The 16,936-nt window shown below is 37.9% G+C and overlaps 3 protein-coding genes and 1 long non-coding RNA gene across 5 annotated transcripts; 2 read left to right on the top strand and 2 right to left on the bottom strand.

The window, feature by feature from the left end:
- Nucleotides 1–2,593: 2,593 nt before the first annotated feature.
- On the bottom strand, nt 2,594–6,405 carry LOC120010216 (GEM-like protein 1). Its single transcript, XM_038860943.1, has 4 exons — nt 5,974–6,405; nt 5,777–5,878; nt 4,285–4,556; nt 2,594–2,975 (listed from the first exon to the last, which is right to left on the bottom strand). The coding sequence occupies exons 1-4, from the start codon at nt 6,248–6,250 to the stop codon at nt 2,796–2,798; spliced, it is 831 nt and encodes a 276-aa protein (XP_038716871.1). The 5' UTR covers nt 6,251–6,405; the 3' UTR covers nt 2,594–2,795.
- Nucleotides 6,406–6,582: 177 nt separating this feature from the next.
- Nucleotides 6,583–9,358, top strand: LOC120010219 (bet1-like protein At4g14600). The gene is made up of 4 exons (XM_038860947.1): nt 6,583–6,742; nt 6,832–6,955; nt 7,629–7,685; nt 8,913–9,358. The coding sequence occupies exons 1-4, from the start codon at nt 6,678–6,680 to the stop codon at nt 9,072–9,074; spliced, it is 408 nt and encodes a 135-aa protein (XP_038716875.1). The 5' UTR covers nt 6,583–6,677; the 3' UTR covers nt 9,075–9,358.
- Nucleotides 9,359–10,281: 923 nt separating this feature from the next.
- Nucleotides 10,282–16,728, top strand: LOC120010218 (glutathione transferase GST 23-like). 2 transcript variants are annotated; one of them, XM_038860946.1, is made up of 2 exons: nt 10,282–10,621; nt 16,192–16,728. In XM_038860946.1, exons 1-2 carry the CDS (start codon nt 10,307–10,309, stop codon nt 16,513–16,515), a joined length of 639 nt encoding a protein of 212 aa, XP_038716874.1. In that variant the 5' UTR covers nt 10,282–10,306; the 3' UTR covers nt 16,516–16,728. The 2 variants fall into 2 exon arrangements, with proteins under 2 accessions (XP_038716874.1, XP_038716873.1); XM_038860945.1 differs by having other exon boundaries at nt 16,159–16,728.
- On the bottom strand, nt 13,318–15,627 carry LOC120010220. Its single transcript, XR_005470847.1, has 3 exons — nt 15,500–15,627; nt 15,001–15,276; nt 13,318–13,653 (listed from the first exon to the last, which is right to left on the bottom strand). It is a non-coding gene; the product is annotated as an uncharacterized LOC120010220 (long non-coding RNA).
- Nucleotides 16,729–16,936: the final 208 nt, after the last annotated feature.

Here is a 16,936-nt window from a genome sequence, read left to right as displayed (position 1 = left end):
ATACATACAAGTTTGAAGTGCTACTTTGTTACAATGGGAGAAAAATAACACTTGTGTGGTTCTTGAGACTATGTACATACTTGATATGTTAAGGGCATCCCCAATGGATGCTTGAAATTGCAATTATCAAACACTTGAAACAACAATTTCAAGTGCTAAATGGTTGTAATGGGAGAAAAATCACTCTTGATACATGTTATAAATTTTGAAAACCCTTGATATTTCAAGTGTTACTTAAAAGCATTATTTGGACCCACATAACCATTTAAAACTTGACACTTGTAAGTGGACCCACAAGAGAGATGACAAAATAAAAAAGAGGGAGGGAGATGGAGTGCTTGAAACATTATACCATTGTAGAGAAATTCTTGAAAATTGAGTGGTGTATAAATTACAAGATAAAATGGAGTACTTGAAACACATGTATCATTGGAGATGCTCCTTGAGCATGTCCAATGGACACTTGATAACACATTTTCAAGTGTTGTAAAGTGAACTTTATGGAAAATTTAGAGTGCTGGAGTTCTACAATGAAAGAAAATGAACACTTGAAAACACACTTTCTTGATAATGACACTTGAAATATAGGTTGTTGTTAAAAATAACACTTAAAATATGAAGTATGTATATAGTTGATGAATAGTGAAGAGAGAGATGAGGAAAATGAAGAAAGATATGATAAAAAGGAAGAGAGAGGTGATGAAAAGGAAAAGAGATGATGAAAAGTAAGAAAAATATGATAAAAAGTAAGAGAGAGAAAATAAAGAAGATGAGTATGAAGTGTTGAAAAGTATAAAGTGTTGATGAATAGTGTATATTGTGGAACCCACTCACCCAATTAAGTTATGCCACGTAGGAGAGAGTATAAGAGAGAAAATGATTTTGAAGTGTTTGATATAGTTTTTACCACTGGAGTTGCTCTAAGATATGGTGTAAATTCTCCCTCATTTTTTCTCTCTCCACTCTACTTTTTATGTCAAAAGCATTTCTTAAGTCAAATGTATGAAAAAGTTGTCTTTTAAATGTTTGTAGTTTCCTATCATTATATGATGAACACTTGAGAATTTGGTGATGCACCAACACAAGACAATGAGGAGTACTTGAAACACAAACACCATTGGAGATGCCCTAATATGTGAGTGTCTTAAATTGCACTAACAACGTAATCCTAAACACCATGTTGTCTTTTAAGTATTTGTAGCTTCCTATCATTGTATGATGAGCACTTAAAGATTTGGTGATGCACCAACACTAAGACAATGAGGAGTACTCTAAAAAACACAAAGGCTATTGGAGATGCTTATGTGAATGTCTTAAATTGCACTAACAACCAAATCCTGAACGCCACGTGTCAATAGATCCGTCGTATGTGACTTGCCGTTCCGTTTCAATGCCCCCTAATTAACCGTTTTGAAATTACGGAGATTGATTCCTTTTTAGTGCGAGAGAGAGGAGACAAGGATTGTGACAAGACGGGAAAAAGACGTTGAGGGGTGGATGTCTGGCACCTTCATTTCAATTTCCATTTCCATGCTTTTTGGCAGCCTTTCTTTATTTCTTTCTCTGTTTTCCATTTCCATTTCCATTTCCATTTTTATTTTTATTTGTTCTGGAATTACATGCATATAATCATATAATGTTTTGCAGGATTGGGCTTGCTGTCACGTTTGTGTGGGCCCCTCACTGACTAATTTTAGCCCACACAGGGCCCATCTTTATCTTACCTCATCTGTGTTCTTGACTGCACATCTTTATCTCAGTAGTCTTTCCGTGACATGTTTTGCTACTCTTCCCCCATTACTTAGAAGAAAAGAGAGCCACGTGTTTAAGTACAACTGTACGAGATAATGTCATTACCACATGGATAATTAGAAATCCAACCTGTAATCGCAATGACCCACTTGCAAGAGCAAATCTCTACCAACTGAACTGTATCCCCCGAGCCAAATAGAGCATGCATGAAGGAGTCATATGCTGCTTCTATTTTTTTTTTTCCTTTGCGCAGATGGACCAACTTGAATCAGAGACCTCTCCGTGAAGTAAATCATCGCACCTACGGTTCAGTAAATTGGGAGAGGATCATTTGGGTTTAAACCTTTCGGCATAAGCTGTCTAAGCACAGTTTCTATGTGGCGTTAATTTTGTTTTTTAGGCCATGTCTTCCCCATTTCCAGTTGTTATATAGACAGGACAAGCCGGACTGACCACTTTTCAGATTGGGCCATATTGGGCCCTACCACTGGATCTTCAGATTCTGACAGTATTTGGGCCAAGTTTGGCCTATATAACACATTTAATGAGGCAACGATATGGCAAATAGCCAAACGGGTCCCAGGGAAGGTATCCATAAATGGGCAAGCGTAGAACCCCGGAAGCGTCCGTTAAAGCTACAATTCGGGTCGTCTTTTCTCAACAACACTGTTTCATTTATACAAAGAACATAGAACTTTTGTTTCGGCGGCAACTGAGAATTTCCCAACCCAACATGCCTACAAGACAGTTGGACTAACTCTAATCTTGGGCCACAAACCCAACCCGCTTCACACTGACGACAGGTAAGACCATATCGAAGCCTGTGCGAAGAGTATGAGACTTTGTGAGTAAGAAAATGATACAAACATATATACACAACCAATGTGTTCCAGTAACAAACGAAGAACTACAAGCACACAAACAAATGTAAGCTTTCAACATAAATAATCTCCACAATATATTCCCAGCATCCCAAACTTATCTACATTAAGTTATGGATCATAAGCCACAATTCACCATAGGGAGTTTTAACCCTGATAACATCAGAAGCCGCCGGATTGCAATGCTCCTTGAAGATTTTTTACAGCACTATCATACTGTACAAAGCCCAGGAACCAAAATTCATGGTTGTCAACAGAGATAACTTGAATGTATTTTTCGCCTGGGTTGACCTTGCTGGTAGATGGATTTACTGCCTTCAGCTGATTTATTGGAATAACCACCTACATGGTCAAAAGACAAGTACATCAAAATCAATAGTTATAAATATTTAAAGCTCAGCTAATGAACATAGATAAATAAGAGCCTAACATCCCCTGTGGCTATTACAAGAAAAAAAGATGAACAAGAACGAGGGAAAAAGCCAGCAATCCCCATCAAATCACTCCTATAAGTAACCAGTCATCAATGCGAGCTATGGCAGATCACTTAATTTCACAAATAAGAGTCAGTAAGAAAGAGGAGGTTGCTACAATGCTACTACAAAAGAGATCAAAATCACTATTCTTAAATCTTTCTCTAATAACGAATATCCTAGCATATTTCTGTTATCCAGCATTCCAGCCACGGAACCCTTTAGTAAGAACTTAGAAGCTTCAATTCCTATGCTTCAATGAGCTTTTGCTTATTCCTCCTTTCATTGCGACATTCAGGTCCACTAATCATCCCTTCTTCCTATTACCAATAGTCAAGATTCAATCATGATGCCGACTATGCGTAGGCAGCTAAATTTTTGTCGGAAATTTGAATAACTGATCACAGTTTGTAATAGAATATATCACCCAGTTGATTTCCCACGGTGTCAACAAGAGATTTATGAACACCATCCATAGCAATAACGAATACTAGAATTTTTAAAGAGAGTTTCAGGTGAATCAAGCATTATAACTTAATTGAAATAACATTCAGCAAAGTGTATATATCAGAAGGCGCATGTACAGAGAATAAGTAGCAGATATACAAGTAGACGTTCAACTTTTTTTTTTCATTTGTAATAAAATGGATCAGTCTCTTTCATCTTTCTAATGATGGAACCACCAAGCCGGGGGGGGGGACCAATCTGTGTGAAACTCTAGCAGCTTAAATAAATGTTGTGACTTCGTGGTCAATCATAGTTCCAATTACTAAACCAAACATACAATCCATGCCCATATCATTTACCAGAAGCCCAGACCAGAAGAGCCTAGTACAAATTGTGAATAAAAGATTCAACTCGCAGCCACACAAAAACCAAGTAGTTAGCTTTCAAATACTAGGGCCTTTACACACATTAACCTTTAGGCCTCATTCCAAATACAATCACAAGGTAAAATCAATAAGAAAAAACTATTATAAGGTTGCAGCTCTGGGATATTCAAAGTCTACGAAGTTAACTTGCTACATGTTTGAAATTTGAATGTAAGATGAGTTTACTTTTCACTTAGGAAAGAAGGTTTTTACTCTATTTTCAGGCATCAAATTATTCATAACAAGCTCCTAGCCCAAGTAAAGAAAGCGTCAAACACAACTTATACAAAGGGACATAAGCCATACCTTATAATAGCTCCACTCAGTTTTGTCACCAACTTGGTATGGTAGAGGATTATCACTACAAAAAGCAAGCTTCGCTGTGGACAAATATAAAACCCCCATAACAGGACCAGCAGAAGTTGATAGGTATGCTGCATATGTCTTCAAAAGTTTCTCCTCCAGAACATTCTCAAATGTCTGTTGAAAGATCTTCTCATAACCACCTTCTGTAAGAACTTTAGTTCCCTGAGCAATTCTTCCCACAGCAGCATCAGCAAAACTAGGACCCGTTTTCACTGATCAAGAATAGGTCAGTTTAAATGCTTGTGCATAACAAAAGAACTTGCAGATAAGACATAGGATGATCAATCAATGAACTACTTTGGATTTAATGATTACCACCATCAAATAATGCTATAGATGCTTATGGCTACTAGAAAAAAAAAAGTCTAATAGCACTTTAGCACCAAGCTGAATTGAAGACAACAAGAGAGAAAATAGATATTGCAATGGTCACAACTAAAAAATCGGTACAAAAAATGGACGCAAAGCCGTAACAACTTCCCCACTCTAGGCAACCAAAGTAAACTACTCAGGTGCCTCGTATCTTCCTTGAGAAAAACAAGTTGTGCAAATTGACCAAGAGAACAACATTTTCCACAAGAGGTGCTTATATCGATTTTCACAATTTAACACAAGAGGCACGCTCAGTCAACTATTTAACATATGGTTTTCCCAACGACAGATAAAGAAGTTGACAAAAGACCGATTAAAGATACTCAAAGTCATCTTTGCTTAGTTCAAACTTCCCCTAAGTTGTAAGGGCAAATGCAATGGTGAAGTGGTATTGGGCCAACAAAGATGTTGTCTTTTGTTGATGTGGCTGTATTGTAAAATGTGTTTTGCTTATGTGGCTGTATTGGGATAAGTGTTTTGCTGATGTGGATGTATTGATATTTAATGTTTTGGTGTAGTTTTGTTGTGGATAATATGGAGGAATGGAATGTTGTTGGGTTGGGTGGAAAGAGAAAGTGTGTGGGAAGAAAAAGTGTATAGAAATTTGTGTTTTACTGATGTGGCTGTATTAGAATACGTGTTTGACTTGACTTTTTGTGTAATAGAGGTGGGACCGGGCCAACAAAAATGTTGGCCCAGTAAATTGTTTCTTATTGCATTTGCCCTAAGATCTTAAATTCCACCAGGAAATAATAGAAAACTAAAACAGAGCAGAAACATCATGAATAAAAAAGTAACACCCTTTCCATATCACGAAGAAATAATTAAAACCCTGGAAAGCTTGAGTAATGTAGTTGGGTTTGAAGCTCAAAAGTCACGTCATGTCACAAACAAACAAACAAACAAACAAACAATTCGCCTAGTGTAAGCTCAAAATTGTATAGATTGGCAAAGAGCTTGTATAACTTTTGTTAAGTATTTCCACAGACAATTCAAAGCATCAGGAAGTCGAACCGCACAAAATTCAAAATAATTTGAACAATATCTAAAAAGCACTCACGGTGTTGCCACATATCCCTAGCAAGATCCTCGGTCTTCTTTGTAGCCTCAGCCGCCTTCTTTCCCCATTGCCCCAGTATATCCTTCACCGAATCAATCTTATCTGCTCGACAATCAATTTAAATCTATTAATTCCAATTCATTAGCTCACATAGAATCCATTAAGCATACCATACTGGGACAACTACTGATACTTACTCTTCTGAGCCGGGGCAGAAGTGACGTAGGGATTAGACTCCGATGGCATGGCAGTGGCGGCGCTGCCGGAAATCGGTGCCGGTCCTTGGTCTGCGCCCGCTTGTTTGGGCTGAGATTCTGATGGACCCACTGACACGTTGGTCCAATTCCCCGGTGGCGGAGCCACGTCTTTCGGGTCGAGCTTCGGATACGGAGCATAGTCGGTGGAGCGATGGTTTCCGTCTGATTCTGATGATGGTTTGGCTATGTGGGCTTGATCGGTCTGATTTTGATTCATCTTTTGAGGACAGAATTCAAACGATGACTTAATCAAGAAGTTCGATTCGAACTAGACAGAGCACAATTTCTAGGGATTAACGGCCTGAATCTGATCTTTGTGTTTCTGGAAGGAAAACGAATTGGGAATGACAGCAGGTTACAGGCGTGCACTCAATAGGATATTCTAGAAGTTCAGTAACGGTAAAAGATGCCTTTACCGGTTTGAACCTTTGAATTTTGAAATTCAAGGTCCACTTTCCAATCCAGCCCAGAAAGAAACAGGCCCAACTCGATTAAAGCCCAATAACCGAGGCTTGTAGTCACTAGTCACCACTCACCACCATCAGATCGTGAAAATCAACGGTCAATTTTCGACTTCAAATCTAGTCTTTTCTTTGTTGACAGAGATTTTTAATTTTCTCGAATTGCGTCATATTCCGGAATTAATGGCGGCTTCAAGCAGAGCCGGTGGCGGTTCCTCCTATGCTGGCGCTGCTCCTTACAGATCAAGGTATTAGGGTTTCGATTCTCTTCTGCTGTTGGTTTATTGTGGTAATCGGAATGGATTTTTTCGGGTAAATACATCTTGGGTTTTTGCAGAGAGGGTCTAAGCACGAGAGCGGTTGCTAGCTCCGATGAAATCCAATTGCGGATTGATCCAATGCACGCAGACTTTGACGACGAGATCACCGGTCTCCGTGGCCAAGTTAAGCTATTGCGCAACGTAAGTCATGAATGTCTTGCGAAATGATTTTATTTCTTCTATGTTTTTGAATTGAAACGCGAAATGGGTGTTTTGGTATATTTTATTGCGTTTAGGAGGCCTGGTAACCGACAATTCGTTGATTGAGCCATTGAGGTGATGAAGAAGTACATAATTGTGCATGTTAAATTTTCTAACCAGGGTTTGTGAAGTATATGTTGTAAAACTTGAAGGCAGTACTGCAAAACTATGGATGTTGAACCTTAGTAAACCAGGAAGAAAGTGCATAAGGCATATAATGAATTTCTCTTTGTTTGCGTAATGCATTTCTATGCCTCTCATAACCTACCATGGTGATACTTTATGAAAAGCTTTCCCAGAAATAAACTCAGTTTAGTATGGAAACCCCAAAGGGCTTATTTGTGTTTAACAGAGTCGCGCTATTCAATTTTCAGCCGTTTAGTTATAGTATAGATTGGTATTTGCATTTTCTCAAATCTTTAGAGTGATGATGAAAGGGAGGACTCTCTATAAAAACGTATTGTAGCATAGTAGGATCGTAAATGGGCCATTCCCTTTCCTTTTGTGGTTTTGCTACCATTTGTTAACTTTATTTGATCTTTTTTCTTTTTTTGTACATACTACCTTTTGTTTTAGTAATTTGTTGAATTTGTTACTTACGGTGGTGGTGCAGGTTGCTCAAGAGATAAGCACAGAAGCAAAATTTCAGAGGGATTTCCTAGATCAACTGGTACGTCATAGATCAAATGGTATATCCTAGATCAACTGGATTTCCTAAATCCTATGCAGCACGACTAACAATAGTGCCGTGCTGCATAGAATCTTAGAGAGAAACGATAAAATTATGGGTGGATCGATGCTCAATTGAATAGTATGGCCTGAACTTAATACTGTAAAGATGATTATATTGCAGTGACCTTTTCTCCTAAAATCTTTGGTGGGGAGGGAAGTGGTTTTTTGAAACTACTGTGTGAGAACATAATATACCAGTAAATTTTTTGCTGCCAATAATGTTTGATCTTGCAATTTTTGGAGAAACTCTGTGTCGTTTGCGAATAAGTCAAGAACCCTTTTCGCACATTTGGAAGTTTTAAAATATTATTATGAAGTAGAATCTTATGTTGGTAAATGCCCTCTGTCATTAGCTTTATTTTGTGCACAAGGCTTGCTATTAATCTTACATTAGAAAAGTCTGACGAGAAGCATTATTGCACTATTCTTCAACTAAATCTCCTTCCTGTAACAAATTTTTTTAACCATCGGTCAGAAAATAAGGGCTTAGGAAAACTTATTTTTTGAAACAGCCGAATTGTTGTTTAATAGGTTTTTTGGGTTAGTATAGATCCTTAAAAAAGTTTTCTGAATCTTATTGTAAGGCTTCGGTCAAATGTTGGATACCTGAAGACAGAGTGAGAGGACCTAGGGAGTGCGGTAATAATTTTTCTTGTATAAGCATAGACGTTCATATTTAAAGACAGAACTTTATTTGGATTACCATTTTATCCTTTTGTGGAAATTGATGAGAGAATCTTTGGGAGTGAATGAAGTATAAGTTGCCTGACAATAGTTTGCAAATTCAGCATGGTGCTTGAATGAGATTTTGCGAGTTTTGGGTCCGGCTTGTGGAGATAGCATATGCCAAAAATGGATAGGATTTCCGACCCCGTGCCTGTTGCTGTTAATTAGGTACAATTACAAGAAAAGATAGTTTCTTCAGTAGAACCTAGTGGAGCAACTGCTTTAGTTTTCAATGATTTAGAAGCTTTTCCATGTTTTTGGATGAATTGTTACTTCCTCTTAATTTCGTCTAGAAATATCGATAATGTGATTTACCTCGTAAGGATTGATGAAATTAGTGGTCATCTAGATGCTAGCTGCATCATGCGTCTCTTTAGTCTCATTCATACTGGCAGGAAGCTATAAACTGCCATCTAACATTTTCTTCCTTGTAAAACAGCAAATGACAATGATCAAAGCTCAGGCGGGTGTGAAGAACAACATAAGGAAATTGAACAAGAATATCATCAAATATGGATCGAACCATATCGTTCACGTTGTTCTATTTGCACTGTTACTATTCTTTGTGGTCTACATGTTTTCAAAGATCTTCAAAAGATGAAGTCTGGTGAATCTTCTGTGGGCCTGTACGCCATAAGGGTGGTTCATGACTGCATACTAGCGGGAGTACAGATTCTATTGTAAATTTTCAGTCAGATCTTCAGTTGTGATGAAATATTACTTCACTTTCAGGCTAGTTTTGGAAAAATGATTTTTCTTTACCATACAAATAATGTTCACAACACATTGACGTTTGCTTTGTGGATTTGCACAAATTTGAGTGCAAACGTACACAACCTCATTCTAGTGCTGTGGTGTGGCAACGCTTTTGCGGGTGACTTGTTCCATCTTTGCTTGTTATTACTTTGTCATGGACAGCTCCTGTTTGCTTTGAGAAAAAAACTAAAACTTCTTAGTTTTTGAAGTAAAAATACGCCACAAAGAACTACAAAGAAAGGCACTGTCTGGAAGGGTAGGGCTTGTTTTGGTTTTCATTGGAGATTCATGCGAAGCTTAGATGGCACGGCCCGTAGCAGGCGCCGCAGGCATGGTAAGCAATTGCAATGGTATTAACTATTAAGTGTGTTTTGGTGTCACGGCGTAGGAAGGGATATGAAGATCCCATAATGGTATATTTTTGCTTGCTTGAATTGTCAGGAGTGACGTAAAATTCCACCAGTGATTGGTCCCAAGGATAAAGGTAAAGAAGGAATTAAGGAACAGTAAAAAAAAGGGGGAATAAAAAGACTTGGGTTCTAAATTTTCAATGAACCATTGGAAACGGTGCTTTGTCGATGGTGACTGAGTGATCTACGCTTGAATACTAGGTGAACTCTACATCGTTCGGTCTGGCAAACGAAAATTCTAAAGGTTCTAGTGTATTTCTCTTTTGTGTCTCAACGATTTCAAATGCTGAGATGAACATGAGCACACAATTCATATGAAATCGTGGCCCCTATATTTGTCATATGGTACATATGAAATCGTGTGTTTTTATCTAAGTATTTGAGATAATCGAGATAAAAAAAAATATTGAGATGCGAAAGATTGTTGTTTGACAAATTGTAGCTTGTTTTCAATTACCCTTATGGAAAGGCGTTTGTTTGTTACTCTTTTCAATACTAACGGCTTAAAGTAATATTGATTCATCAATTACGGTCATAGACAGGCGTTTCTGAGTCAAAATATCCCAATTGTTTGACTATCCCATCGCTTGAAAAATTCATGCACCACCCTATAAATGCCAGCCACATCTGCTCTGTTTCTTACTTTGAAAGAAAAGAAAGACAGAATATGGCAGGAGCAGAAGTAAAGTTGCTTGGGTACTGGGCAAGTCCCTATTCCCTCTCAGTCAAATGGGCTCTGAAGCTGAAGGGTATCCAGTACCAGTACCTGGAAGAAGATATCCAAAACAAGAGTCCTCTCCTGTTGAGATATAACCCTGTTTACAAGAAAGTTCCAGTCCTGGTTCACAACACTAAACCCTTGGCGGAATCGCTCGTTATTGTAGAGTACATTGATGAGGTATGGCAGACAATTCCTCTCTTCCCCAAGGATCCCTATGAAAGGGCTAAGGCACGGTTCTGGGCCAAATTTGCTCACGAGAAGGTAAATAATCGATATCTTTTTTATGCTCTAGATTTTAGATCTTTATTCCTCAAGTAAACGAGTCAACTACCAATACTAATGTTTTACATTGGATTGACATAACTCAACGGAGTGGTATATAAACAAAAACCTAATTTTTTTTTTGTGACGAGAGAACTTACCAAAAGCGTAGTGTACTAGACTCCACCTCAATGGTAAACCTACGGACCACATGAAATATCCACAAACCACATGGACCAAATGACATATAAGCAAAAGTCCAATTTTTTTTTGGGTGACGATGGAACCAACGGAAAGCACAGCCCACCGGACTTTACTCTAATAGTAAACCCACGAGTCACATGTAATACCTGCAAACCACATGCGCTTATTAAGTCTTGGGACTAAGCCCAGTGCGGAAATAGCGCTTGTAAACCTTGAGACCATATCCAATACCCGCAAACCACATGCGCTTATTAAGTCTTGGGACTAAGAGCACCTGCATCAGTTTCTCTTAACAGATTCCCTAAAATACAGATAAAATGTCACTTTCCCCTATTTTACAGATTCCCTATCCAATCAACACTGCATCAGATTACCTATCATATTCTCTATCACATTATAATAATATTTCTTTCTCTTTCTTTTGTTTATTCTTTTAACTTGTATAAATAAGAGAACAAATAATTATTTTTTAACATCTTTGGTGACCCGATAATCTAAAAATTAATCTGAATTAATATATTAAATAATTTAAAAAATAATTAAACTAATTGAATTTTTTCTCCCCACAAAAATCACATTACTACATTCCCCTCACCTATCCAACCCACAAAAATCACATTGCTACATTCCCCTCACCAACCAATCCCACAAAAATCACATTGCTACACTACCCTCACCTACGATCCCTACAAAATTCACATGCCTACACTATACCCTCCACCTACCATTCTACATCCACCAATCCCCAATGACCACTTCTATATATCCTTTTTATGAGCAACATTTATCTTTGTCAATACCAAACATCTCTCCCATTTACTTGTTTACTACATTCATTTCCATCAATGAGACCATTTATCAAGAAATTCGTTTTTAACTCATCGTCAAGTTCTTCCTCTGATGATGATGTTGAAGATATACTCCTTCTTGAAGCTGAAAGATTGAGCTTGGAAATGAGCAGAGGATTGACATCACGTGATCGGCGTTTGTACATCAACCGAGGATCCATACAAGGCCATAATAGACTTTTCAATGATTATTTTGCTGAAAATCCAGTGTATCCTCATGATCGATTTCGGAGAAGATTTCGTATGAGTAGAGATTTATTTTTACGTATCCAGGAGGCAGTGGAAGCTCATGATCCTTATTTTCGACAAAAAAGAAATGCTGCTGGAAAGCTAGGGTTATCTCCTCTACAAAAGATAACGGCTTCATTGAGGATGCTTGCTTATGGCGTCACCGCAGATTTTATGGACGAGTATGTTAGGATTGGAGAATCCACAGCTATAGCCAGTTTGAAGAAATTTACAAGAGCAATAATTTCTATTTTCGGTTCAGAATATTTGAGGTCCCCAAATAGCAATGATATTGCTAGATTATTGGAGATCGGGGAAAATCGAGGTTTTCCTGGAATGTTGGGGAGTATTGACTGTATGCATTGGAAATGGAAGAATTGTCCGAGTGCGTGGAAAGGTATGTATACTGGTCATATCCACGAACCCACACTCATATTGGAAGCTATAGCTTCGTATGACCTTTGGATATGGCACGCATTCTTTGGTATGCCTGGTGCTCTCAATGACATCAATGTGTTAGACCGATCCAACGTTTTTTCAGAACTTACACAAGGTCGTGCACCTGCTGTGAACTTTCATGTTAATGGCAATCAATACTCAATGGGGTATTATTTAGCTGATGGAATATATCCTTCATGGGCAACTTTTGTGAAGACAATACCAGCACCACAAAATAACAAGACAAAACACTTTGTAAGATGTCAAGAGTCAGCTAGAAAGGATGTGGAGCGTGCATTTGGTGTACTTCAAGCACGTTTTGCAATTGTGCGTGGACCTGCACGTTATCTCGAAACTGATACACTCAATGATATCATGATAGCATGTGTAGTCTTGCATAACATGATAGTTGAAGACGAGAGACATTTACACCCTCAACTAGATAACAACACCTATGAAGATATTGAGGAAGGCCCCCCTCCACCAGTAGTGACACATGATCATACTCCAGAATTTCAAGACTTTATCAATCGACATATTGGCATAAGAGATAGAGACGTGCACTCGCAACTCCAGTTAGATCTTGTTGAGCATTTATGGAATATTCATAGCCTTGCTTAATATTTTAATTATACTAACTAGTAACCTAGTGACTAGTTATTGTATTGTTTTTAATGTGTTTGATTCCTGATCATGCGTTGTACCTGTTGCAGTTGTTGTGTCAATGTGTTTGATTCGTGATATAGTATTTTAATTCTTGTTATTGTTTATTCTCATTTCTGTTAACCATGATTGGAGATATTGGAACTCATGTCCTCTCCAAATAGTTATTGCCGTGGCACACAACTGTGTTAGAAAGACAAAATAAAAACCAAAGTTTCATGTATATATACAACATAGTACCTATATACAACATAGTCGTCCAAAAGATGTAACAAAATGAAGCTATGATGTGTCACATATTAACAATAAACACAATCATACTTCCAATAAACACAGTAAACAAACGTCCCAACAAAAACTTCCAAAATTTCCAAGACTTCCAAAATTTCAAAGACTTCAAAGACTTCCAAGATACTTCAATACTTCCAAGACTCTACCGAGCTACAAGTTCTTCTTTTTACTGAGTATTTCCGCCCTTAAGATTTGAATATACTCAGCTTGATCTTCACTTAAGCTACTCACATTCATCATCATTATGTTAAACTCTTCTTGCCTCTCTTGAATCTCCATCCTCTTGTGCTCCCTTTCTTCTTTCATCTCTTTTAGCTTCATCCTCTTGTTCTCATGTTCGTCTTGCTTCTCCATCTCTTGCTTTGCCATCCTCATCTTCTCTTCATGCATTTTCACCTTCTGTTCATGCATCTTGAACTTACCCAACTTCAATTCAGAAATTACTTCACCAAGAGAACCACCATCTTTGTCTTTGTTTTTTCCTTTTCTCCGGTTCTCTATCTCAGCCTTCTTACCAATAGGTCTCTCCAAACCAATAGGTCTCTCCAAATCAATGGTGGGACTATAGGGTGGCATTTCATCACTTAAGTTAATTGACTTTGGTGTAGATGGAGAACATGACAAATTAGAACGTCGCTTGGTGTTTCCCCCCTCCATGTGTGAAATCCATTTGGGTTGGTGTCGTAGTATGTTCCAGCAATGCTCAAACTGAAAAGTTGTCTTTTGAATGTCATGATACATGATTTTGGCCTTCTCAATCTGAGTAAGAAAATACAAAAAAAAAATTAGCACATTTAACATGACATATAATGAATCAAAATGATATTTTATTATAACATTCAAACAACCTTATCTTGTTCATTGACACCAGAAGGACGAGAGGACTCGATTTGAGCTAGGAATCCCATGAATTTGTTCACACAACTTTGAATACTTGACCATCGATTGATTATGGAGCGATCGCTGCGTTCAGGAAAAGAAGAACCAATTGCATCGTGATATGTTGATGAAACCCTTCTCCAAAATGTTGATCCTTTCTGGTCCGTCGAGTGAATTGCATCCAATGACGTGTTTAGCCACGCTGAAACTAAAGCCACATCTTCCTTTGTGGAAAAGTTACTAAGACGTGGATTTTTTTTTTGCTTTCCATTTAAATTCTCCACCTGGATAGGCTCTTGTTCTTCAGTGATGATTCCAATATGTGAATCTCCCCTCGACATCCCATCAAGAATCGTATCAAAAAAACAATCACCACTGCGGTTTAAATTCATTACTGAAAAAAAAAGATTAAAATGCAAGCATAATGCATTCAATGATGAGATCTGAAAGAGAACATGGTAATCCTAACTTTGTGGGGAACTACTTTAAACATTAGCATGGTTATGGGAAACAAAAGCAATTTCTAAACAGGCTCACACTAATCAAGTTTCATTGACAGAGACATGACATAGAAATCCAAAACAGGGTTATCTTTCAAACCTTTTACACATAGTAAATACTTTAGTTGAATACGTAACTTTTTGATCAATTATATAATCATACGAGATTGCATTGAGAGATACAGAAAGTCAAAAAGAGATGGGCCATGTATATCACAACAAAGAAGTACTTTTTTGGTAATTCACTAAAAGGAAATCCTCTATAGCAATTTCGTTAACAGCATTCATACAACTAAAAAAGGACTATGTTCCATGTTAAAGGCAAAACATTTACACCCTTTGAAACCCAACAATTCAGTTATTTCAAAGAAGACACCATCTTAGTGAAAAGAGAAACCAACCCGAAGACAAAGAAATCAGAGAACAACAGAACACATCAACCCATCACCAAATCATATGAACCCATTTAATTCACATAAAATAAACAAACTCAGCCCACTTATTTCACATACCATATGAATCAATCGACCATCAATTGAATGAAATTAAACTAACTAACCATTACCTATCTCCTTCCAATCCTATGTTCTTCAGCCTCAAAACTCTGAAACCCAAACAAAATTGAGGAAATAATCAACGACATAGTTAAGTAAAATCAGTTGCAGATTATGAAGAGAAATCGAACCAAGTAGAAATCGAACAACCATAACAAATATGTAGATCCATGGGAGAAAGACCAGAACAGAAAAAGTGCAGCAAAGAGACGAGAGTAGTGCCAAAATGGAACTCTTTTTAACAACCTCGATATGGAGAGCAAGGATACATACCCAGCGAAGGTAGACGATGGTCGGAGAAGATCGATGACGCCGGAGAAGGATTGAGAGAAATAGAAGAGAGAGAGACGGTGTTTTGCATCGTACGAGATAGTGAGAGGATATTGTTTATTAGGTTTATTGATAAAACGATTAAACATTATTATTTTATTCTTACAGATTGCTACAGTCGTTCCCTAGATGTAGGGAACTACTGTAGCAAGTCTTTATAATAGGGGGACTCTAGGGAATCTGATGCAGAGCTAAATTTTGACAAGTTCTCTAAATTTATTCCCTATTTTACAGACAGACCCATGTTTAGGTAATCTGCTGTGGATGCTCTAAGCCCAGTGCGGAAATAGCGCTTGTAAACCCTGGGACCATATCCAATACCCGCAAACCACATGGGTGGCTTAAGTTCTGAGACTAAGCCCAGTGCGGAAATGACATCAAAATCGCTCTAAATTGGGTGTTAGAACCTATGACCCTCCATGCATATGAGCTATAAGAGGTTTAAACAATTAATTTAACCATTGGAATCAACAATTTTTTTTTTTACAGAAGCACAACTCTTCTGACACAACAGATGTGTTTTCTAGGCATAAGAATTAGTGGTGACTGCATAATTTACCCTTTTTTGGCTCTTTACTGATAAAACTATCTATATCTATTAGTGCATACCGGCGATGATGAATGCTTTTGTCAAGCAAGGGGAGGAGCAGGAAAAAGCTGCCGCAGAAGCTCGAGAGCATCTGAAGACTCTAGAGAGCGGCCTGGAGGGGAAGAAATTCTTTGGAGGTGAAACAATTGGCTATGTAGACATTACAGCAGGTTGGATTGCAATCTGGGCACCCATAACTGAAGATATTGCAGGTGTGAATTTGGTTGATGGGGAGACCATGCCCCTGCTCAAAGCTTGGTTTAAGAATGTTCTTGAAGTTCCTACCATCAAATCATGCCTACCGCCTTTGGATGACTTGCATGAGTTCATCAAAGCCTTGCACAAGACCCTTACTGCTGGATCAGCCTGAGCCACTTGTGACTGCCTGCCTATGTTGGGTTCCCTCTATATATTACTTATGAATAAGCACCTCTGAGTCATGTAGTCATGAATGACAGAGTTAGTAGCCATTTGGAGAGTGAAATACTTGACATATGAGCTTTGGGAAAAAAAATTTATTGTAATTGCCATGGCATATGAATGTGCGGAAAATAATAGTACCTTGAATTATCATTACCAATCATATGAGTGCGCCCTCTCTCTCTCAAAACATTGTACTTTCTCTCACTAAAATCTCTCAGCCATCTTATTGACTTGATTGGATCTTCTCCGACCCGCATCACAATGGTCTCGGGGCTTTCATGAACGATTCTCTTAATTTAGTGATCTTTGTAGGTTGTTGACTATCTCGATCGATATTGCATTGATTGTAGATTCTCGTGTCTATATTT

This window comes from Tripterygium wilfordii, chromosome 12 (genome assembly GCF_013401445.1).
Source record: "Tripterygium wilfordii isolate XIE 37 chromosome 12, ASM1340144v1, whole genome shotgun sequence".
Lineage (NCBI taxonomy): Eukaryota > Viridiplantae > Streptophyta > Magnoliopsida > Celastrales > Celastraceae > Tripterygium > Tripterygium wilfordii.
This window is presented reverse-complemented; position numbering and strand designations above follow the sequence as displayed.

Excerpts from the sequence above, each read along its gene's own strand:
- LOC120010218 (XM_038860945.1), top strand. The coding sequence starts at position 10,307 with ATGGCAGGAGCAGAAGTAAAGTTGCTTGGGTACTGGGCAAGTCCCTAT. Across the intron at positions 10,622-16,158 it reads CCAAATTTGCTCACGAGAAG|TGCATACCGGCGATGATGAA; the intron begins GTAAATAATCGA and ends TATATCTATTAG.
- LOC120010216 (XM_038860943.1), bottom strand. The coding sequence starts at position 6,250 with ATGAATCAAAATCAGACCGATCAAGCCCACATAGCCAAACCATCATCA. Across the intron at positions 5,879-5,973 it reads TTCTGCCCCGGCTCAGAAGA|ATAAGATTGATTCGGTGAAG; the intron begins GTAAGTATCAGT and ends ATTGTCGAGCAG. Across the intron at positions 4,557-5,776 it reads TAGGGATATGTGGCAACACC|TGAAAACGGGTCCTAGTTTT; the intron begins GTGAGTGCTTTT and ends ATTCTTGATCAG.
- LOC120010219 (XM_038860947.1), top strand. The coding sequence starts at position 6,678 with ATGGCGGCTTCAAGCAGAGCCGGTGGCGGTTCCTCCTATGCTGGCGCT. Across the intron at positions 6,956-7,628 it reads AAGTTAAGCTATTGCGCAAC|GTTGCTCAAGAGATAAGCAC; the intron begins GTAAGTCATGAA and ends GTGGTGGTGCAG. Across the intron at positions 7,686-8,912 it reads GGGATTTCCTAGATCAACTG|CAAATGACAATGATCAAAGC; the intron begins GTACGTCATAGA and ends CTTGTAAAACAG.